General features: G+C 33.6%; 1 protein-coding gene, 2 long non-coding RNA genes and 1 pseudogene across 3 annotated transcripts in view; 2 read left to right on the top strand and 2 right to left on the bottom strand.

Annotated features, from left to right (window-relative positions):
* Nucleotides 1–218: 218 nt before the first annotated feature.
* Nucleotides 219–4,622, top strand: LOC139778700 (uncharacterized). Its single transcript, XR_011719643.1, has 5 exons — nucleotides 219–357; nucleotides 456–521; nucleotides 992–1,128; nucleotides 2,041–2,325; nucleotides 2,629–4,622. It is a non-coding gene; the product is annotated as an uncharacterized lncRNA (long non-coding RNA).
* Nucleotides 4,623–4,898: 276 nt separating this feature from the next.
* Nucleotides 4,899–6,203, bottom strand: LOC139778701 (uncharacterized). Its single transcript, XR_011719644.1, has 2 exons — nucleotides 5,726–6,203; nucleotides 4,899–5,633 (listed from the first exon to the last, which is right to left on the bottom strand). It is a non-coding gene; the product is annotated as an uncharacterized lncRNA (long non-coding RNA).
* An 8,082-nt stretch (nucleotides 6,204–14,285) lies between these two features.
* LOC139778689 (putative nuclease HARBI1) overlaps nucleotides 14,286–25,459 on the bottom strand; it is a 28,165-nt gene continuing 16,991 nt past the window's right edge. Inside the window, exons 4-7 of the mRNA XM_071716752.1 lie at nucleotides 15,930–25,431; nucleotides 15,664–15,842; nucleotides 15,355–15,561; nucleotides 14,286–15,272 (exon numbers count right to left, since the gene is read on the bottom strand). Of these exons, the coding sequence (XP_071572853.1) occupies nucleotides 24,627–25,431 (805 nt within the window). The 3' untranslated portion in view covers nucleotides 14,286–15,272; nucleotides 15,355–15,561; nucleotides 15,664–15,842; nucleotides 15,930–24,626. The remainder of the gene's footprint in view (nucleotides 15,273–15,354; nucleotides 15,562–15,663; nucleotides 15,843–15,929; nucleotides 25,432–25,459) is intronic.
* Nucleotides 22,804–23,913, top strand: LOC139778693 (uncharacterized; annotated as a pseudogene).

Here is a 25,459-nt window from a genome sequence, read left to right on the forward strand (position 1 = left end):
AGTGGTGGGGATGGGCAGAGATGCCAACTTTACGTTTCAGCAGCCAGCTTCGAGCGTCGAGCGGTAGAAGAAGATAGATAGATCTCTGCTGTCTAACCGACAATCGGAAAACCGCCAATCTGGCATCCTTGGTGCAAGGGGCTTTAAAGGAAAAATTTTTAAAGGTTGCTGATGCAACTTTATGTTTTGAAATAACCTCGCTCCTAAGTGGGCATAAGATATCGCTATTTGGCCGTATTGTGTCTCGGCAGAGATCAGGTGCCAGAAAAATTAAGAAGAAGAAGAATAGTGCCTCCGTGTATCATGTTATCCTTGTTGTTCACCAGTTAAACAAATATAAAAATTCATTGATACATGGTATGTATAACACATGGTATATAATTTATAATTTTTATTATATATTATTATAAAAAGTATGTACATATCGTAAATGTTTCACAATTTCCTTTTTATAGGTTAACGTTCACATTACCTGGAATTTTTTGTTATTTACCTCTTATACTTTCTTTTGAATTTAATAGGTGAGTGTTGATGAAGAATATAATAAATAGTTTTTATTATCTTTGAAATCAACTTATAATGATTTACAAATGTAATTAATAGCCGTATGTTTATTCAATTTTTTATCAATATATTAAATAATGAATATCTGTGAAACAATTGTACATAATTTTACTATTTCATGTACGTATCAGAAAATATTTTGATAAGTTATTAATATCTGAAGAAATATCGTTATATTTTATTAATTCAGTTAATACGTCAAATAAAAAAAAATTATTTTAAAACTAGAAATTACTATTCTTATTTATCGGTTACTATGGAGAAATATTTTAATCATTTTTAATTTCATACATTTAACAGGAGAATAAGAGATGTTAAATAATTCATTGTTTATACACTCGCGTGCTATGTGTTCAATTCCTCTCGAATATTGTTGTATGGTTTATAAATTTATTAATAAACAATATTAATATTGTATTGTATGTAGAAAATTCTGCACGAATTATGGTTGAGAAACATCCCAGAAGATATAAAAATTATTTGCGCTCATGCAATATAGAAGATGTTAGTCCAAGGATTAAGAAAAGATTAAAATATAAATCTGTAATGCCAGCATATAGTCTTGTAAGTAATTGTTAAGTAAACCTACATTATTTTAACGATTAAAGGTTTCGTCATAAAATTGAAACATATCCGTGCTGGGAATGGCCCATAATAGTCGAATAACTTATTAAGGTACAATACAGCTGAAAAATGGACTAATTATTGGATTTTTTGCATATGGTAGAAATAAGTGATTTTTCTTTTTTCAATTTGTTTCTAAGAAAATGTGTAATAATTACTTTTATTTATTATTTTTTGCAAAATCAAAAAATATCAATCGATCCTGTAGGAAAAATGAAGAAAAATGTGTCTACAACATTTCTTTGTAACAGATTTACGTTTGCCTCAAACAATTAAAGATATATATCACAAACAATTAAAGTGTAATATCTTGTGACGAAATTCTTCGTATAAAAATTCCTGATGGTATCTTCCTCATTGAATATGTAGACGAATTAGCAGCTTTTATAGAGACAACCCAATTGCGGTGAAATAATGTGATTTGCCCTGTTAACTTCTGGACGGATTATTTTTTTTTATCAGTCGTAATATAGTTATATCGATTTTTACACGAAATCGATTGGATTGAAATGTGGAAATTGGTACCAAAATTAAGACTGAATTAATTGAATTTTTATTGGTTTTAATCGATTTTTTCTGCTTTTTGTAATAATACCTACAAACAATAGTTGTATAAAAATCACAGAACCTTATATTTGTAATGTCTATAAATTATATTTCATAATGCCATTTTTATCCAATCGCTTTTATAGTTCTCAGTGAGATACTTTCATATACCATGTAACAAGTTATAAAAGTAGCTACTAAATTAAATTTTTTTCAAAATAACATTTGTCGAATACAGCGAATAATATTTATAAATAAAGTTTATTATGAAAATAAAAATAAATAAATATTAATCATTTGTTTTAGAATTTTGAAGACGTCGATAATGCTACAAAAAGTCATCAAAATGTTGAAATGGAAGGGGCTCATTGCACGAATAGTAATACATCTTTTAATAACGATGTCGATACAATGCACGAAATTTTAAATAATGACGAAGAAATGGAAGAAGTTGAACAATTCATCAACATCATAGATGAAGAAAAGAAATTTATTGACGATCAACGTGAAGTGCTACAGGATTCAATTCACAATATTCATGAAATTCAGCAAATAACAAATGTTAATTCCACTGATATCTATGATGACCAGGTTAACAAATTTAATAACAAATAATTTTTTAAATATTATTTAAATAACTTTTCCATTCATTCATAATGCTCATCTATATACAAATTTCAAATTACTACTATTTTACTGGAATGTACTTTTCTAAAAAATTATTAATTATTCAATAATATTGAATATTATAAACACAAAGTTGTTTTCTGATTACACTACAACAATAATTAATTAATAAGCTTTCTTTATGACAAAGTCAATTGTTAAACATGCTTCAATAAAATTAAAAAACAATTTCAAAATGTATTTAATAATAAATAAAAAATGTTTCAGATTTATTGTAGAAGAAGCCAACAACTGGAATGGGATGTGAATATATATGACGATTTAAGAGATTACGATGATAAAGATAATGATATTTGCCGCTCACGAAATTTAAAAGATTTTATTTGTAACGATAATTTTTTAGCTTGTATTGATATTTGTGTTGATAAATCAAGAAGCGAAATATTTTTGATGGTTCTTGAGCATAGCTTAAGACATAGGTCATCTTTAAGTGAAATATGTAGTTTACTGAGACTTATTAATACCATTTTTTCACGAACATTGTTGCCTGATACAAGATGGATATTTGACAATATTGTAAATTCGAAAAGTACATTAGAGTATCATGGAATATGCCCTAATTGTAGTAAATATCTTGGAAAAATAAGAGATTTAAAATCTTCTATGACTTGTGAAGTATGTTTAGGAATAGTTGAATTTGATGGTCCATCATCTTCAAATATTTTCTTACTCATCGATCCAACAGAAAGTATTAAACTGTTACTGGAAGATAATCAACAATATTATGAATACATTGTAAAAGAAAGAAAATATGATGGAAGAATTAGAGATATATTTGATGGCAAATGCTACAGATCTTTTGTAAAAAGTTTACCTACTAATGAAAGGCACAATTACGTCACAACTATTTTCAATACTGATGGCGCACCTCGTTTTGAATGCTCCCAGTACTCTATCTGGCCTATATATTTACAGTTGAACGAAATTCCTGTTGAATCGAGATTAAAACGAATCATAACTTGTGGTATGTGGTTTGGCAAGAACAAACCTGAAATGACAGCCTTCTTACAACCTTTTACTGACACAATAGTTCGATTATCAACGGAAGGTATTGATTGCACTATTAATAATGAGAAGCGTTTGATTAAAGTCTACACTTTAATTTGTTGCGTTGACTCGGTTGCGCGGGCTCCTATGCAAGGAGTTAAATTGTTTAATGGACAGTATGGATGTAATTGGTGTTTACATAAAGGCGAGTGGTACGAAGGTAGTATGAGGTACCCCATTTTACAATCTTGTCCAGAAGAAAGAACCAAGAGAAATATGATTGAGTTTATGACAAGGGCTACAATCGAAGAATGTGACGATGTTTATGGAGTGAAGTGTACTTCACCTCTAATCAATTTACCTTATTTTGATATTGTACAGGGATTCGTTCCTGATTACATGCATTCTTGCCTTAGTGGTGTTGGAAAGCAAATCACGAAGTATTTTTTAAAGTGCATGATAGAAACATCAACAGTGGAAGAAATGAACAAAATTCTGTTACAGATAAAAGTTCCCCATCAAATAGGTCGATTGAGTAGATCTTTTGATGATATTAATCAGTGGAAAAGTAGAGAATGGGAAAACTTCATTCTTTATTATAGTCTGCCATTATTTCGATTGACTTTAAATGAACGCATGGTGAAATATTGGATTTTGTTTGTTGAAAGCTTGCATACATTACTAAGATGTGATATAAGCATTAATGATTTGAATAAAGTTGATGAAGACTTATACAAGTTTGCATTTTTAACAGAAAAACTATTTTCAAAGAAAGGTATGACTTTTAATGTGCATCAACTTTTTCACATATCACAAAGTGTTCTTAATTGGGGACCTCTTTGGGCTCACTCTACGTTTCCCTTCGAATCTGCAAATCACGATACACTTCAAGCAATTTATTGCGCAAAAGGTGTAAATTTACAAATCGTCCGTTACATTAACATGCAACATAGTGTGCATGTTTTACGTAATAGTATATACCCTCATGCTTCACCTTTAGTAATCGATTATTGCGAGGAACTGTCGACTAAAAAAATTCAAAAAAGTTGTAAGCTAGCGACAGTAACATATTTAGGAAATGGAACAAGTATCGATAAAAATACCTTAAAAGATTTTAATGTTTGTGTAAAATCTACAATAGTATACGAAAGAGTTGTAAAAGATGGCTGTCTGCTTATGTCATCGACAAGAAAAAATAAACGTTCTGACAACAGTTTCGCAATGCTCTCCGACAATACCTTTATTCGAATACTCTATTTTTTAGTAGATAATAAAAATAAAAAAGAAATTACTCTTTGTAATATTGTGAATACATCAACTTCAATATGTAATTTTTTAATTTTAATACGTAATATTGGAACTGAAATTATAGCTATAGAAACAAAAAAAATTAAACAAGTATGCGTTTTTATACAAGTACATGAAAATTGCTATATAGCAACATTGCCAAATAGTTATCATTATTAATGTATTTACGTATAACACTAAACATTTTAAAAATATCGTTGAAATATTAATTGTATTGTAAATATTATTGTAATATAGACAAAATAATCACAGGAATCTTATCAATACCGTGAGCATTTCAAATATCACATTACACAATATACAAAGTATAGAAAAAAAAGTAATATGTTCAATAGTATCCATTATATCATTTATATCAATTGTATTAAATAAAATTATATCCTTTTTTAATAATATTAAAAATATTTTATTTTTAATCAACAACTTTTATTATTTTTGCACCTTTTCACCAAATATTTCAGGATATAAAATTCTACAATACTATTTCGTTAACTATTATATCTGATAATTTCTGTAAAGATCGTACACACGCATGCACGCCGCATACACACAAATTATGAAATTATAAAAGTAGAACCTATATGATATATGAGATCGCATTTCAGATCTCATATGAGATTTTGGCACGATACATGATATGAGATCTCATAAGAGAATTATATGTGTTAGTGTATGAGACCTCATATGAGAGCACATATGAGGTCTCATGTGTGTTCTCACATGATTTTTTTCAGTAGGGTACTCTTGACAATTGTTTGAGAATTAATGTTATCATTACTAGGAGCATTCTCTGGACTTAGCTCGGCTTCAGTTTCGCCGTTTGCTATGACAGAACCCTCCTGCTGATGTTCCCCATCAAGCCTCACGTTCTCTTCCTCCGCCTGAGTCTCCATTCGCGCGAAGATCACGTTGATCATCTGCGTGAGAGTCGCATGGGCTGTTTGATTCACCAGGTTGCGCGACGCCAAGTAAACGTTGTAAACAGTACGAATTGTTAACAGTACCGTACCCTCGTGTACCTCCACATGCTGGCTTGTCATTACAGTCAGCAAAGCTTTAATAATCTGCAGGTGCACACCCTCATCGGTCTGTGGACCGGTGAAGCAACCGCAAATTGTCTCGACAATGCGCACAATCAGCAGCTTGTTAGGCTCCGTTGAATCAGGCACATTGCCAGTGAGATGGCCATATGCGATTAACTTCTGCAGGCAGTCCAGTGCTGTGTCACCACAATCTGCGGTGACTTGACCTGACATGCTAACTCAAATGGCAAGAAGTACTTCTCAGCGGTAATGACATTTGAGTCGCTCTGGGGCTATGGCAGGGCGTTTGAGATAACATCTTCACCCTGCACAGCTGGTACATCTTTGATCTCGTTACGGAGGTCCTCTGCAAGATGGAAATATATGAGTGACAAACTTAATTAGCAACTATCGCGTATAGCTACAGGCTTATAGCCTGTATATTTATTTATTTCAGTAGAAAATAATTTTTAAAACGTTTATATTAATTCTGACTGCAGACGGACCTTCGGGAACACTAGCGCCTTCTTCTTTTAACATGAATAACTAAAAATCTATATTTCGGCTAATTACCGAGTTTATAAATATTTAATTAAAATTATCTGGGTGACTCACAAACCTTTTTAATCACACTTCATAACTCTTCATACAAAATACAAACGATTCCATATAAAAACTTTTATTAATTTATCTATTTCGGCTAAATGCATGGTGTAAAAATAAATAATTAATTACAATTAAACGAATGACTCACAAACCTTTTCAATTGCACTTCAAAAGTCTTCATACGAAATACAAACGTTTTCATATAGAGATTCTTTAAAAAGACGTTCATTTCCGGCCAAATACATACGAATCAACTTATGATAGGTATGTTGGTAAGTGATATGAATTATAAGTATATGTACATACGTTTCAAATTCGCGCATTTTTGCATGCGCGTGCGGCCACGGAGCATGCGCATGTGACCGCGGGGCATGTTCAATGTTGCTACATCTCGTCGGTATGAGATATTAAACGTTAACTGTTATTCCTGATAGAATACTGATTGTGAGTGAAATTAATTATTACGTTACTATTTTTACATATATAGATTATAAGGAACTTAAATCTTCCACGCCACCGTGAGAAATCTTACAATGCAAAGATGACTATTGCAACTAATAATATCATTGGAATGGAGATCTCAAATAGTAAGTCAAAGTCAACACCGATAATTAATAGGTATATTTCTATTTTTTTACAATTACTTCATTCTGTTGTCTATAATAAAATACTTAACGCAATTATATTATAGTAATTATATCATTGTAAATTGTGTTCATTAATGTTGATTTCATTTATATTTTATATCTAATAATACATTTTATATACAATATCTTTACTTCTTTCGTAGAGAATAGTAATACAAATAGTTGCCTGTATGCTTAGAATTCATGCTGCTTATTAAACGCCATGATAAATTTGATATAAAAACGTATAATTGTATTGCTATCTATGTATTGCCGTGACAAAAACATATAATGATTTATTAAGAAAAGTGATTTTGATATTTCTTAAAAATAGTCTTTTTTCATTACTTGCAATATTTCTAGAATTTTTTTCCTCTTGTTCATATCTATTATTTTTTTATATTATGATTAGTATATTATTTTGTGTACTTCAACAGATGATGGAAATATAATATTGCATACAGCAAGTAATAACTTGAAAGATGTCAAAAGAAATAATGTCAATAATGCTTCTCCTGTGTCCAGCACATGCAGTAATATGATACTAGGTATGTTCGAGGTTTATAAGATGTTATTGTTACTTTAAATAGCTTATATTTTAGATCTCTTACATTATATATACATTTTATTTGTACAAATAATATTCTTATACTTGGATATTATGCGTACTATTTTATATTGCAGATACAAATTAAAAATTTGTATTACATACAAGCGATGAGAACCGCAATGTAAATGCGAATCCTCGCAGTGTTGCTACAGCTGTGATAGGCATAGGTAACGATTTAATACATAAATAATGCTCTGTCCATTTATAACAAATATTTTTCATTATTATTTGTAATATTAAAAAAAAATTTCTTTAATCTGTTTCCTATATAAAACATTCTTTTTTATATCATGAATAATATATTAATTTTTTTATACAAGATGGAGATATAAATACTTGCTTACCAACAGCCAGTGACAAGTTACTGACATGGAAACAAATAATTTCAAGGCTATTTTACTTGTGCTAAATCTAGATAATGATATGATAGCTATCGTTTGATGTATATAACGTCAAAATATATAATATTTTTTGCAATTACTTTTAATAGGACTAAATAGCTTTCTTATGATATATATATACATATGTATATTTTTGTATATATTATTTTTTGGCAGACAATATTTCCGTTCTTTATATAATCTCAGTTGTGTGTTAATATAAGATCTATGGACTGCTTTATAGATGACGGCTATAACGATATTTGGGGAAGCGATAAGGAATGTCATTTACAACGGAATGCTGGCAGTACTACTTTAGATATAATAGACATACATTACGATAGTGATTCCTGCCAATATATGACTGATGATAACTGCGCCAATATTATAGAAAAAGATACTCTTAATACTACATGGACTGTATTGACTTCAAGTAATAATGTACCAAGTTGTATGGGGCTTTTTCTATTTCAATTAATTGAAGCTACTCAGTTGTTTTGTTTACCTTCAATATAAAAATGTTTAGGTATTAAGGGGATGCTGGAGCCGCAGGCGAACTCGATCAGCGTCGATAAAGAAGTGCTCACCGACTATATCTGTCCTTGTATAGACAAGGATATAGACAAGGATAGCACCTAACCTTGCATCTTCCACTGGTCTAAGTAATATCTTTTTTTTTAGGCTTCAAATCTTACTTCTAATTGCACGATATTATTCCTGACAGTTTTTTGTAGAGGGCTGCATCACTATTTTCTATAGAAAAACTGCAGAATTTTTGTATAAAGCAAATATTGTCGTCAGGTGAAGACAATATTTATAAAAATAAAATTTTTTTTTAGTTTATCAGAAAAAATTATGTACAGCCCTCTACATTTTTGTGCGTACTTTAATCGTGTAAAAGGATTTTCCATTCTGTTCAGCCAATTCAAAGATATTGCTTAAGGGGAGGACCAGGTAGTGCCCTCACCGATTTAAATAAATTTTTAATATGTTGTAGGGTTAACCCCCCACTAATTAATGGTAAAGTGGCACGATGCAATACTCGAGCATTCGCAAGATATTTGCATCGAAATTTACTTATTTAGTCTATTCGCCAGGTCGATTGAGCATTTTTATCCAGGTTGATGGCTTAAGTTAATGTTTTTTTTATGTTTTTTGGGTCGTAGAACAAGAATCTGTAAATAGTTTTTTCGTAAGTCGATGGAATAAAAAGTTATTAACAATTTATTTGTTTAAATTGCCCTAGCGATCAAACTGTACATCCTATAAAAAAATAAACTAGAGAAAATTTGTTCCTCTTTTCACGACGAACAAAATGGCGTTTGAATTTTTCCAAAATCTTTATTATTGACGGAAATATGTCAATTTTTAGGTAATTACTGCCTACGCGTCGCGGAGTACCCTAGGCGTGCGCGCTCGCGCTCAATTGTACCACACGAGTTTTGCTCCTTTAATTTTAATTTAATTTATTTTTTTTGCTCCTTTTTTATCCTTTTTTGCTCCTAGGGTACTCCGCGACGCGTAGGCAGTAATTACCTAAAAATTGACATATTTCCGTCAATAATGAAAATTTTGGAACAATTCAAACGCCATTTTGTTCGTCGTGAAAAGAGGAACAAATTTTTTCTAGTTTATTTTTTTATAGGATGTATAGTTTGATCGCTAGGGCAATTTAAACAAATAAATTGTTAATAACTTTTTATTGCATCGACTTACGAAAAAACTATTTACAGATTCTTGTTCTACGACCCAAAAAACATAAAAAAAACATTAACTTAAGCCATCAACCTGGATAAAAATGCTCAATCGACCTGGCGAATAGACTAAATAAGTAAATTTCGATGCAAATATCTTGCGAATGCTCGAGTATTGCATCGTGCCACTTTACCATTAATTAGTGGGGGGTTAACCCTACAACATATTAAAAATTTATTTAAATCGGTGAGGGCACTACCTGGTCCTCCCCTTGTTAGACCGATTATGCCTTGTCGCTGTCACTCCAGGATCCCCTTAAACTTAATTTATCTTGACTAGTGTAAAATAATTAGAATTGTAAGTTCTTATGTTATCTTGGTAATATCTTCAAAAATAACAGATAAAATTTAACGAATCTGATTAAATGCCGTCTTTTATATGTACGGAATATTTTACAACTTGCTTTTTCCTGATATTATGTTGTGTAAGTATGTTTTTATTTGCGATGCGATATGTTTATTAAGACATTTGTTTTCACTTTTAAGAATCTGAATAACTTTTAGTGAAGGCAGTTGTGACTTTCCTATTTCTTCATTAAATGCTTTCAGCACTATATTTAGCTCTTGATCACTACATCCAATTCGTTTTATTTTAAGGCCATGAAGATGCTGTATTATAAAAAAGAAGATATTAACGAGAGTGTTAACTATTTAATATCTTAAGTCTAATCTTACACAAAATAATTCTATTTTCATATACTAGGTGCGCAACTAAGTTTCCGGGTTTTTTTGATCAATAAATAATGGAAAATTTCAAGAGAAATACAAAAAATGGTTTATTCAAAGTATCGTCCCTCGCTAGCTATACATTTTCGCCATCTCTCTGGCAATACATGAATACCGCGACAATAAAACGACGCGTCTTTGGACCGAAACCATTCATCCAACCAATTTTGCACTTCTTCGAAATTGGTCAAGTGTAGCCCAGCCAAGCCATGCGCCATCGACCGGAACAAGTGATAATCGGAAGGCGCCAGGTCTGGCGAATACGGCGGGTGCGGTAGCAGATCCCATTTCAGCGTTTTGATGGTGTCCTGGACGATGGAACTGCGATGGCACGGAGCGTTGTCGTGCTGCAATATCACTCGTTCGTGTCTCGTGTCCCATTCTGGCCGTTTTTCGAGCAATGTATGGTTTAAATTGATCAGTTGTTGTCGGTAGCGATGCCCATTGACAGTTTCGCCCGGTTTCAGCAGCTCATAGTACACGATTCCTTTCTGTTCCCACCAAAGCGCTCCTTGTCCTCAGTGTCGAAATCGCCACTTCTGAAGCGTTTAAACCAATCTTCACAGGTAGTTTTCGATGGTGCATGTTCGCCGTAGGCCTCCTCAAGCAAACGACGTGCTTCAGCTGCATTTTTTTTTCAAGTTAAAGCAGAAAAGCAAAGCTTCCCGCAAATGCTGTTTATTTGGCACAAAACTCGACATCTCCGTTGTTAGAAAAAATATTTTTGCGTTGCGATATGTGTTTATATAACGACTGGTTATTGTTAACAGATATCCAAGCTATAACTTCAGACAACTTCAGACATGTAAGTCGAGTACATGTGTTATTGGTGCCATCTATGTGTGAAACCCGGAAACTTAGTTGCGCACCTAGTAAAAGAAGGATATTCTCCTGTATATACGTTTATACTTACTGCTTCAACGTGTCTTGTGCTTACAATTAGATGTTCGTGATTTTTCTTGTATCTCCACTTCATTTTTAGTCTCCTATTCTGAATCAGAGCTTGTACTTTCAATTTTATTTTGTTCATTAGTAAGTACTTTATTAGTAGACATTACAGTAGGTACGTGATAATTTTTTACATCGTCCTCTTTATCAGCATTATTATCTTCTTCATCTGACTATGACCTGTAAATCATGTGTTGCTCGAGGCTTTTTCTAACGATGTTAAGACAGGATTGTCTATAACGTTCTTTATGGATTAATTGCTACGTGCTCAGCCAAAAGCTATGTCTGAAATTCAGTTATATCCAAAATTTCACAGCGTCGCAATATGTGTACGTAATTGATACTTCGTAAACTGTGGTGTACACGTGTTTCACATGCTGATGAATACTCTCGCATCAAATCACAGGCTCTTAAATATTTATAACGATTACTAACTGTTGAAGAAAGACCGAAAATACAGATTCTTTTCTGGTACTTAGCATTTTTTCAATAAGTATCATTTGTATACATTGTACTAAATTAAGTGATAAAAGAACAGGCACAGATCTTTCGAGTTTACCTATTATTGCAAGCCTTACATATTTTTTTGCTATCTTCATTTTTTTAGTAAGAGTATTAAATAAATCGTGATAATTATTTTTGTTTAAACTTTCATATTTTTCAAAATCGTCGATAAGAACGTGCTTCAGCTCATCTGGTCTTCTGCTATTAAATAAAAGTATAAATAGAAGAGTACTCTCAGCTAAATTAAGCTATTTTTATTATATGAAAAGCTTCTTTGCACTTTTCCATAATTAGATTTCTTTTCCTGTAATAGGTACTTGTGTAACACTTGTATATCCTTCAAACTTGGTAAGTTAACTTCTTTCATGTAATTTGTAAGATTTACAGATTACATGATTTACAGGTCATAGTCAGATGAAGAAAAATAATATATCATTGTCAATAAGAATAATCTTCATACACATGAAATATATAAGTTCTTTAAAGCAATGTTTTTATACTTGATGTACCAAGACTTGTAACTTTATTGTTCTCAAGGAGACAATGTACGTATAAATATATTACCTGATCCTCAGAATAAATATAAAAATGCTGCTATAAGGAAAAATGTGATAAATATTACTTGTTATTATTTCCTGCACTGTTTAATAATAAAACATAATATTAGTTATTATACACAGAATATTGGTAAAAAGAAATTATTTGATATATTGTTGTGGGAGTCACAATTAAATTACTGATTTATTTTTATATGACGATGTGAGGATTGTACATAACAAATATTAGTTTTGCACATTGTTTGCTTGTGTATTATTGATACACTTACTCTACTTACAGTAACTTGTAAAGAAAAAATGAAATAGTATTGTAATACTAATAAATACTAAGAGTAAAATTAGAATATTATGTTAATACTGAAATACTAAGAGTACGTTGTTACAAAATGTGTTATATGACATGTTTTGGATTATAACCTAACCTACTGACACCATGTTTTTGTAAATTCACCGGAATTGAAGTGTTTGGCTCATTGTCTTCTTTGCAAGAAATAAATTGGTAGTAGTCGCATTGCTTCAATGATAAATGCAATAATAATTATTAATTTATATTAATTTATATTTTAAATTGATATTAATTTGTATTAATTTATATTAATATACATATAACTAAATTTATATAACATTCCTAACTACGTTTGTGTTTGTCATGCATTAAATTTATGGGAGCTTCCAAAAATATGTACATATATATTAATATAATTTAATTATATTCAATAACTTTACATTCAGTATTGTATAATATTAAATAACGAAACTGAAATCATAGAAAGAGTGAAACACTTTTCAACGAAGCTTTAAGTTTTCAAAAGCACTATTATTATTATACTGTATGGTATATGTATATTAAAATAATAGATGATATAGTTGATTGATTTTTCGATCGATAAGCTGATCAATCGGCATAATGAATATTATACAATACATAGAAGTATTCTTGCATATCTATTTATGATATTTAAGTTATTTAACACTATATATTATTCTAAATTGTTACGTACATATTGACTACTTAACCCGACCATAGCGCTACAATTATATCACATTGTATAGAATTTTAATGCTGATAATCAGTAATGTCATTTATATGTATATATATATACCAAGATTTATAGTATATACTCTACATTTACTCCACAAAACATTTTTTGGTATATACAAATTAAAGATAGATGCATTGGCAAGTACCAGGACACTTTTAGAAAATTTCTCTATACATTGCATAATAAAATAAATATATACGTTGAAACTATCTTTTTACTTTGCTTGTAATAGAGAGATATGTTCCATGTTATCATTACCCTTATATACTCAATATTCCGTTTTATATACAACGAAAATGAACTGTACAGTTATATACGTATAAAGAAATATTACGCTGAGGCATCTTTCGGGACAGTCTTATCGAAAGGCGGATTTCAGGTCTGACCCGAAAACTACCCATTTGTATACATGAATTTCAGGACGTACCCGAAAACTGCCAAATGTCCCGAAAACTGCCTATGGATAGCAAAAATTGTTCTGTAAACTGCCGCTTCATAAACATATGTATATATATATACATATATATACATATATATACATATATATATATATGTATGTATGTATGTATGTATGTATGTATGTATGTATGATATATAAGACCGTGTGTATGATATATGTATATGTATGGATATTTCCGGAAAAATAGAGAATAAGAAATAAAACGAAAATTAATATGCCTATTATACGTTGCATAAATGAATAATTTCATCATTATAAATATTGAAAGAAATCTAAAATTTCGTTAATCGATTTATTCAGAAGGGGGAAGAGGGTGAAACATAACATTGAAAATCATGAATAAAAATTTTATTGATTCGTCAATTTGGACAATTTTTTTTCACAACATTTCTTTGCGACTTGGAGATTTTTCTGGTGTGCATTTTGCCTCATTCTTAGCCGTATGTAATATATTATTAAATATGACAAAATGTCTGAGGCGTGCTCTTTGCAAGGAAAAGTAAATTTAAAAGTAGACATAACTTCATCTAGCGTGCAATCAAAAACATCGCGCCGGGATGCATATTTAGCAAAACATGCCTCTACGTGACGAATTAAGTTGAAAAAACTCAAATTTGCGTGAATCAGTCCTCCTCTTGATTTCAGATCGACCAAATGCGATACTGAAGATGCACTAGAAGAGTCTGATTTTATCGCTTCTTGACAAGTAACGCATTTTTTGTGAATTTTCAATACTTGCTTACATAGGTAACCTGTGAATCCCATATAAATATGTAAAGGAGTATATCGCATGTCCGGATGACATGCAACGAGAGGAAATGTTCTAGTCTACGATATCTATGAACAAAACTAAAGCATGCAATAGCAATTCATGGCGACAACGAGAAGCAATGTCAGTCTACAATACAAAGATACCTACGATAGGATTTTAAGAAATAGATCTTAAAATAAAAAACCTGTAACGTAGTAAATAATACAGTCAAGGATAAGGGAATCGGACAGGGCATAATCGTGGTCAGGATTATTCTCAATGACGTCATCTGCCTCCCAATCGTCGTGCTGCAGAATCTCGTCTAGCTTCGCTCGAATTTCACGTTGATACTTAACACTTTTCGCCTCAGACTTTTGCCCATAGGCTGTTTTTAAATCCTGCAATGACAGCAGAAACTGTGGCGACGATTGTTCGGACACAATGCAGTTTCTGAATTTTGGAGGCTTTATGATGCTATACACCGACAATATTTTATACAGCTGCAAGAACGTGGGGCTGTGTGGGTGATCGTTACACCCTGCGGCTTGACGAATGGTGCCAAAGAATTTCTAGAAAAATCGTACGTACATGTACATTTATTTATTGCAAGTAATTATTGTATTTAAAAAGTCAATATAAATTGGAAAGTACCTCCAAGTTATCTTGATTAACTTTTCCTGTTAATAGATATTGGAAATCAAATTTTTCGATGAGATAACAGCACATATCCATAGTAGATCGCAGAGATATTCGCAACGCTTTCGAAGTCTCTCTTGTTAAATATTCATCAGCCGTTATCTCACCTTTTTGCAATGCTGTCTCCCACTCGTTTAACCATTCAAGAGATTCTTGCAATACCTGAAGTTATAAGATAACGCTTGTACGAAAGCAATTGTCGACGAAGGTAAACAAATTTTCGATAATTGATGGTAAACTTTTCGAGAAGCATTAAATGCACACCTTGAAGTCTTTACTCTCTCCGGGGTAACCCCTTCATTCGGAGTTTTGCGGTTCAACGCATCGAACATATCATTCATTCGTTTACAGAACCCGATCGTTTCCTCACATCCTTTCAGAGGTCCTTCTGAGTTATAGCGTAAATAAAAATTTAGCCCTTGTACCACAGAGTTGCTAAAAATCTGTAACAGCGCAAATACAAAACACATTACTCACGAAATGGACAAACTATTTAAAAAAAGTGAAAACGTGAGTGGAACATAAACTACCTGTGTCGCGAGTCGAACGCGCATTTTCGAAGTGCTGTCTAACACAACCGTTGTGTTAACTTTGGACAGGCTCTCACATTCCCAGCATGTTGGATGTCAAGGTTGAACAGAGCTGCGATGTAATCCCAACATATGTAATTGTTCGACGACCCTGGCGAAAATAGAAAGTTTCATAAGCGTTTGTTAAGCGTTTACGTGAGCGTTTGCGGGAGTTTGTTGAGCGTTTAGAATCGGTCAGTAAAACGTTTAAAAAGCAGAAATTGCAACGCTTTAGCGTTTGAAAGACGTTTGTAAAGCGTTTTGAAAGTTTGCACAGCATTTTCACAGCGTTTGCACAGCGTTTACGGGAGTTTGTTGAGCGTTTGAAAACGGCCAGTAATCCGTTTGAAAAGCGTTTGAAAAGCGGAAATTGCATCGCTTTAGGGTTCTTCTTGCGGTCAAAGAATAATTAACTGTGATTGGCCAATTCTTACGACTTACGACCTACAATACATCCATTGTAGACCGGGCCTAAAACATTTAGAGATCCTCTGTTAATAAGTCGAAAGCGTTTGCTTTCATCATTGGAAACTGCGTGCAGCCTTTATTGAGCGTTTAACAGGCGTTTACTCTTGTCGTTAGAAGAAACGGCGGAAAGAGCGTTAAATGTTAAAATCTGCTTTCGCCTCGCAGAGGGTCTGCTTATATACGCAGCTGGATGTATTTTAAATGCGAGAAAGATGCGCCGCCTAGCGGCATTGTTAGAAGAACGTTTGTTGAACGGAAGGAAAACGCTTGTCTTACGGCGCCGGATAAAGCGTTTCTTAAGCGTTCTCAAACCGTTTGCACAAACGCCCTACAATTCGCCGCATTAGAAGAGCATTTGCTGAGCAAAGGGAAAACGCTTGTCTTACGGCGTTGGGAAAAGCGTTTGATAAACGTTTGTAAAGTCTGACAGCAAACTCTCTATACGAAGTTGTATCAGCGTTCACTAAGCGTTCTCTGAAAAGCGTTGGCTTAGCATTACAGAATTTTCACGAAACGTTTTATACAGCGTTTGATAAGCGTTCCGAAAGCGTTTACAACCCAACAGCGTTGTGTAAATGTTCTTACAACGTTTGAAAGCGTATAAACGCTCAGAAAACCCTCACCAAACGTTTGTCAATGCTCTATAAGGCTTCTTATTTTCGCCAGGGGATTTAACCTGCGGAACCGAACACATAAACATTAATTTCATTGCAATGTATCAGGTAAGTTATGCTCTCGCGTTACTTTCTCAAAAATTTTTTTTCTTTTTAAGTCTGGTTTCCAGGGATACGTTAGTCAAGCAAGTTTTTCCTTCAAGTAATGAAGGCATCATGAGAATAGGTAACAATGAGAAAAATGAGTCATGCTCTCGCGTGACTCTCTTTAAGGGCCACTTCGACTAAACTCTGATTAACTTAATCGTTGATTAGTCCACTGGAAATGACCAATCGCGTTTGTCAATCTGCTTAATGAGCAAATGCGATTGGTCATTTCTAATGGACTAATCAACGATTAAGTTAATCAGAGTTTGGTCAAAGTAACCCTTAATATTTCTTAATTTTTTTCAGGTCGAGTTCCCAGAGATACATTAGTCAGGTAAGTTCTTCCTTCAATTAATGAAGGCATCATAAAGGTAGGTAACAATGAGAAAAATGAGTCTTGCTCTCGCGTGACTTTCTTAGGACCACTTCGACCAAACTCCGATTAACTGAATCGTTGATTAGTCCACTGGAAATGACCAATCGCATTTGTTAATCTGCTTAATGAGCAAATGCGATTGGTCATTTCCAATGGACTAATCAACGATTAAGTTAATCGGAGTTTAGTCGAAGTAATCTTTAATATTTCTTAATCTTTTTTTTCAGGTCGAGTTCCCAGAGATACGTTAGTCAGGTAAGTTCTTCCTTCAATTAATGAAGGCGTCATCACGGTAGGTAATAATGAAAAAAAAATGAGTTATGCTCTTGCGTGGCCTTCTTAACACTTCCTTATCTTTTTTTTTGTTCAGGTTGGGTTTCCAAGGACACGTCATTCAAGTGAGTTTTTTTAAATTCTTCTACGTTAAGTTTCATTGTTTACGGTTCAAAATACTTTCAAAGCAATCATAAGCTTCTGAAAACTTACCCGCAATTTTTTCTTGTTATACAGCCTGTTCCGAACATTTTTGATGAAATGGGGCGCATCAGAGAAGACGAAAACTTTCCGGTCGTCATCTACAGGATGCGTGAACCACGTTTTTGTATCCTCCATCGAACCTGAGACACCCAATAGGAACCACATCTTTGCGTTCGTCGATGCGCCGTCGGCGATGATTCCGTGAATTTTCGCTCCGGTTTTTTCCAGGTACGCAATAGCTTTAATAACTAGCTTCGCGAGCTCATCACTCTTTACAGGATTTTTCGAAGCAAACACTGCGATTGGTTGTGTGTATGAATCAGCAAGAGGCTGAAACATGAGGACGAGACCATGTGTTGTTTGATCTTCAATGTTAGTCGATTACGGCCCATCGTTACCGAAATAAGTTAATCCAACATAAGTTAGGTTTTTTGAACACACGGCCACTGACTTCCTCAAGTTAATTTCGTCGAGCAGAAGTACACCATGTCGCTGCAAAAGCGTTTTCGTCTCAAAATGTTTTGCGAGCAATTTCGCAAACTCTTCGTCGAAACCGCATTTCATGTCGACAAGTGAGAAATAACTGCGGATCGTTCGATGAACAAGGGCAGTGGCAAAATTTATTCTTACGGAAGAACTCGTAGCAGTAACCTGGTAATCTTATGTTTATCAGTAGACATAGCATAATCCACTCCTCCCCGTAACGCCGACTTTTGTCGTTTTTCTTCCCTGTAGCCGCGATTATTTCTCTGAGTACAGTTTGTTGACCTGCTGGAACATTTAATTTCGAGCATCTGTCGGCCAACGTTTCGCCACGAATCGAAGCAATTTCGGTTGCCTTATTTTGCAAGGATTCCTGTAATAATTGTATGCGTTTCTGGGCTGTCTTCTTCTGCCGTCTTTCACGGAAACATTTTTTGCGCAGCGCGATTAACTTCCTTTGATCTATCGGTTTGAAAACTCGACATACACGCTTTAACGATACTTTCGTTTTCGATCTCGCTTCTTTCATCTGCACTACGTTTCTCATGTTCATGCAGTGGTCACATCTCTTCCGTTTTGAGATCAAAGTGAAGTTTGGTAATTATGCATTTTAGGGGAGGCACCTCCGATGACCTTGATCTTGACATATGTTGTTAAGGTCACCCTCCTGAGTGACCTTCAGAAAGTTTTAGCCGGCGCTCGTTTTTTATTAAAAAGTTATAAACAAAAAAAGTTTGAAAAATGTAGCAGTTATTTTGAGTACTAATAGACATAAATGACTGATATTTATGTGGAAATAGTACATGTATGAACGAAGGAAAATTATTTAAAGCAGTGAATTGTTGGTATATTGAAAGAAAAGTTATTTAAAGCAGAGAATAGTTGGTATATTGAAAAGTATATATATACAATTGTATATGTTAGAAAGCATAAATATAAAGTATTCCCTTCTTTAATCAAAAGCATAAACTGTTCTTTGCTTTAATCATTTAATTGAAATAACAGTATGTAAATACATTATTACCTTTTATTATTCTCTTTTTAATACATATATTATTAAATTTTACGTGGTGCAAAATTTAAATCTATTCCTACTCCTATGTTTATACTTCTATGTAAACATAGCTTTACGCGAGATTCACCTTTTCAGATACTACTCAGTTACCGAAATAATTTCACGCTGTGGACAAGCGATTTTATGTGGACAATATATTTATATAATATGGCATATTCAATAGACCAAATAAATAAAAATTCTTGGCTTGCGGCTCAAGATGTTGTTGGTGATGCGAAAACTTGGCCTAAATTTATAAGAAAAATGTTTTGGGACAAAAATTTCAAGGATCATAATTGGATGATTATAGTGAATTTTGCATATTTAAATGCAATTTTAGAAGATTTTCTACACGACATTTTAACTTTTACCTTGAAAGAAGCATACACAAACGAAAGAAAGCGCAATGTCAAAGATAGGTTTCGTTATTTAAATCACGAAGTAAGTCTTTTAATTTTTGATAACTATATTAAATATATGTATATTTATTAAATGTCTTTCATAAATTTGTAGGAATTTGGACGAGATCGACGTAGTCGTGTTTATAGTTACCACGTTTATTTCAAAGAAATGTTAGATTTAAATTTCGAACCACGTAAAAATTAATAATATATGTATTAAAAAGAGAATAATAAAAGGTAATAATGTATTTACATACTGTTATTTCAATTAAATGTTTAAAGCAAAGAACAGTTTATGCTTTTGATTAAAGCAGGGAATACTTTATATTATGCTTTCTAACATATACAATTGTATATATACTTGGTAAAAGTTTACAATAACTTACACAGCTCGGATTACTTTGACCTTGACATATGTTGTCAAGGACATAATACTGAGTAACTTTTCCTTATAACTTAATCGGCGGTCGCTGCTAAAAAGTTATAAACAAAAAAAGTTATAATTCACGCATACACTTTTCACGCAAACCGAGGTTCACCCACACCCCCCCTGCTTTCGGGGGAGGTGCGATAGCCCCTCCCTCGCTTACGTGTAGGTTGTGTAGGTTTACAAAAATGATAAACAATAAATAAATATATGTATGTAATTTAAGAATTTATTTTCAACTTATATGGGATATATATCTGCCATTATAGTAAAAAATGCATGAATACGTTCATCAAAAATAAACTGACGTTTAAATAAAAATTCTGCAATATAGCCTGCATAATGTTCAGTGCGTGTTCCATAACGAGGTATTGCACCTCGTGTATCTCTCCATGCACGTTCAATATTTTGCGTATGGGCTTTAGTTTCTGGATCAACAAAATTATATTTATGGTTAACAGTTAAATGCTTGTATTCATTATTTTCTAAACAATTGTAAGCTTTCCAGCAATCGGAAATTATAGTTGTTCCTGGTTTAATCCACCGTTTTATAACTTCTAAAAGAGTTTCAGCTGATCGATTAGGAACGGATTCAATAAATAGTTTTTTTGTATTTCTTTCGAAACCACCAAATATCCATTGACCATCGACGAGACGTCCTTTGTTGTATTTGCGTTTTCCAATTTTAGCTTCGTCCACTTCTACTATACATCCTTTTCCGCCTATTTGTTCGCTGATCTTATCCACCCATTGAATACACAGCTGATAGAAATGTAAAACAAAAAAAGAAAAATATAAAGAGAAAGAAAAATATGTGATCCAAATATGGAACAAAAACGCACATACCTCACGACAAAAATTACTCCAATCAACAACAGTTTTTGATGACATCTCTAATTCTACTTTCAGAAATGGTTGACGCGGTGGACGGATCATCAAAAAATATGCAATAAACCGACAAGCTTTTTGTAAGCCTAAATTTCCATTCGAAAACCAAGTTTCATGAAGCGCACTTTTACGAAAATTACACCACAACCGTCTTCTTTTTTTCTTTCTTGCTTCATACCGTACATTGTGACACTCTAATAATAAACGTTCTCGTGAAAAGGTTGTTGAAGAACCACAATGTGGACAAGTCATTTTGTCACGTATCACACGATATTGTACTAAAAAGTCAATTAATTTAGTTTTGTCTTTGACAATAGCCAGAAACTCGTGTAGTCGCATGTTTGCTTTGGAAGTCAAAGACCGACTAGTAATACGTTAGATACAAAGGACACAAATCCACGCGAAACAAGATGCCACATGGGTTCGTGGCGCGCTTTACAAGTTTGTTTACCATAGCCAATATTTACCAAACAGTACACACGTAAGCGAGGGAGAGGCTATAGCACCTCCCCCGAAAGCAGGGGGGGGGGGTGTGGGTGAACCTCGGTTCGCGTGAAAAGTGTATGCGTGAACTATTTCGACATAACAAGCTTGGAAAGCGCGCCACGAACCCATGTGGGTCGCGAGGAGAAATGTTTACGTCGCAACAAGTACACACGTAAGCGAGGCAGGGGCTACCGCACCTCCCCCGAAAGCAGGGGGAGGGTGTGGGTAAATCTCGGTTCGCGTGAAAAGTGTATGCGTGAACTATTTTGACATATATATTAGTTATTTATACCTTTCAATACTCAAAATAGCTGCTATATTTTTCAAACTTTTTTTGTTTATAACTTTTTAATAAGCAGCGACCGCCGATTAAGTTATAAGGAAAAGTTATTCAGTATTATGTCCTTGACAACATATGTCAAGGTCAAAGTAATCCGAGCTGTGTAAGTTATTGTAAACTTTTACCAAATAATTTTCCTTCGTTCATACATGTACTATTTCCACATAAATATCAGTCATTTATGTCTATTAGTACTCAAAATAACTGCTACATTTTTCAAACTTTTTTTGTTTATAACTTTTTAATAAAAAACGAGCGCCGGCTAAAACTTTCTGAAGGTCACTCAGGAGGGTGACCTTGACAACATATGTCAAGGTCAAGGTCATCGGAGGTGCCTCCCCTAAAATGCATAATTACCTGAAGTTTTTGGAACGCCATCGATCGACATAATCTTTAAACGCACTATCCGCCGACAGATGATGAACGTTGATGGTGCTGAGACCGTTTCACAGGGTGCGTTCCGTTTCACGCATGATGCGCATAGAAGCGCACAAGATCGTTCCATTTCACTCCATATGCAGTTCGTGCGCGCATGGGAACGTTCTCCCACCACAATGCCGCGCCATGTTGTGCAGCGCATGAGAGCGCATGAGCTGCCTCAGCTCCCGAGATGATGTAGTCTGCAAAGTTTACTATTAGGAATTTGTTATTCATGAAATTGAAATGCATAACAAATGGCTTCGAAAAAACTAGAAATTTTTATTAATGATGAATTGTGGGTGTTCGACGTGTCCAATACCGAATTTCAGGCGGTAAGTATTAATATCGTCAGAAGTTTTGATTTTAACCTCAAACCTCAAGATTTCTTAAAAGACAGTAGTGTAATATTCATTTAATATGCTCATTAAGGATTGTGTTTTCTATTTATGTGGGACAGATTTCATATCTGGAACGTAGAATTCCAATCGAAATATTATTGTTTATATGGAATAGCACTCACTCTTTGTAAAATGCTTTTTTAGAACTCTAAGTAACTGAAATTTTATTTTACTCTGACAGATAAGGAAGTTATCAAGTTTTTGGTGGCCCGAGAAAGTGAGAGACGGAGTATGGCGGTAATTAATAAAGAATTACAAGCTGACGAAGCAGGAGAGCCTGCAGATGCATCTCAAGCAAACGAAGCCAGGGCTGACAAAGCAGGAGAGCCTGCAGATACATCTCAAGCAAACGAAGCCAGGAAGGAGTCCTTCGTATGGCTAGATCAGACAGTTCTTTTGTTTTTGGAGACCTATCGAGATAAAGAGTCTGATTTTGCCTCGGGTCTAAAACGCAACAACAAAATATGGATGGAAATTGCAAATGAGATGAAGAAGGCAAAGTACAATGTCACTACTGCTCAGTGTCAAAATAAAATGTCCGGACTAAAAAGAACATACAAAAATATAAGTGACAGCAGTAAGAAATCAGGTAATCATTCAAGTTCTTGGGCCTTTTACTCTGTTATGGATTCAATATTTGGAGAAAAAGCATGGGTAGCACCTGTATCAATAGCCAGCAGCGATGGTCCATCCCGTCCAGGCTCTTCATCATCTATTTCATCAGAGAACTTAGCAGCAGATGAGCCAAAACCGAAGAAAAGACGGGTAGAATCAATTTTGGAATAGTTCATCACAGAAATCAAAGAAGATAAACAGAAGGAAAGGGAGGGCAGAGAACAACGGAGAGCAGAAAAGGAAAATAAGTGGAAGCAGATTAGACAAGAACAGCAGGAAATGCACAAAGATAGAATGCAGCTCCAGCAGTCTCTGATTGAACTACTCGCTAAAATTGCAGAACGCAAGTAACTTTAGTTTAAGAATAGCTCAAGTAGTATTATGACATTCTGTAATATGCGTTGGAGGATACCCACATAACGAAAGTTTCTTAAATATGCTTATGTTGTTTTGTATAGGTGTTAATGTTGTTTTTTTATTTGAAATAATTTCGATATCACATTATTAGTTTTATTAGTAGTGTAGTTCAATTAATAAGTAACGGCCATCTCTAGCAGTATTGCATTCTGTGATAATAATTATGATAATAATTAGCAAGACTAGCACACTAGACACGATGGGCGATGATGTCCATTGAGAATTGTTTTTTTTTTAAATATCGCCATAAGAGTAAAAATGTTATTTTTTGTAATTTTGTAACTTATTCTTACTGTTGGTATATAAAATTGCAAATAAATATATGTGCAATAAATAACCAAACATTGATTTTAGATACCTTTATTTCCTTTTTATAATTACTCTGTACATATAAATAAACGAGACTGCTTCTAACTCATTGAACAATTAATTAAAATATACAGGGTGGTTTCGGACATTTGCGACAAACTTAAAGGGGTGCTAGATCTCGGTAAATTGAACAATTTTTGTTAAGTAACCCGTGTCCGGCGACGCAAATGTCCGGAACCACCCTGTATATAGAAGCTATTTCTATTTCAATTTCTTAAATTTTAAACATTTATATACTTTAAAATCATTTTAATCTAAAAGCCACCTCAGAGAAACACTTAATTATTTTCATTTCCAAGTCTCATCCTCAATTCATTCATGATCCTCGTTCTCTTTTGATTACCAAAATCTGCATCTGCTGCTATGACACCAGGGGCAACATTCTCATTGTTAAAACAAACAACAACATCAACATTGTCATTCTGCAGTATGCAGATGTTGTGCATGACACAGCATGCAATAATAAACTGTGGTATCTTAGTGATATCAGTGAGAGGCAGACAATCGAGCAAAATTCGAAATCTCACTTTCAAAAGCCCAAAGGCTCTTTCAATGGCCATGCGACTAGATGATAAGCAATAATTGAAATTCTTTTGCCTTGGAGTAAGATGTCCATTATCTCTAAACGGTACCATGACATGTGAGTGAAATGTATATGCTGCATCTCCAAGAAGGTGAGAATTCGAGGGAAAATACTCATCTGGCTTCTGGATGAACTCAGCTAAAGGAGAATTTCTAAAAACTCGTGCATCATGTACAGATCCTACATGGCCGGCATAACAATGAGTGAATAGACTCCGAGCATCATACACAGCTTGAAGATGAATAGTAGGATATTTTTTCCTACAAATATAAGAGGCTGCATCTTCTTTAGGAGCTCGTATCTGTATAAAAGAACCATCAACAGCCCCAATGACGCCTGGAAAATCCTTCGCTCTTTGAAATTCTTCAATCACACAAGTAGCCTCCTCTCCTCTTGGCCATTTAATAAAACGTGGTGCTAGGCAGTGAAGGGCGTAAGTCACACGTCTCACAGCGCGCAATGCAGTAGTCTTTCCTACACCGAACTTGACACATACAGACCTGTGTATACAGAACGATAGGATTACAG

The sequence above is a fragment of the Temnothorax nylanderi genome, unplaced genomic scaffold (assembly GCF_030848795.1).
Source record: "Temnothorax nylanderi isolate EJ_2023f unplaced genomic scaffold, tnyl_v1.0 TNYL_tig0192_pilon, whole genome shotgun sequence".
In the NCBI taxonomy this organism is placed as follows: Eukaryota; Metazoa; Arthropoda; class Insecta; order Hymenoptera; family Formicidae; genus Temnothorax; species Temnothorax nylanderi.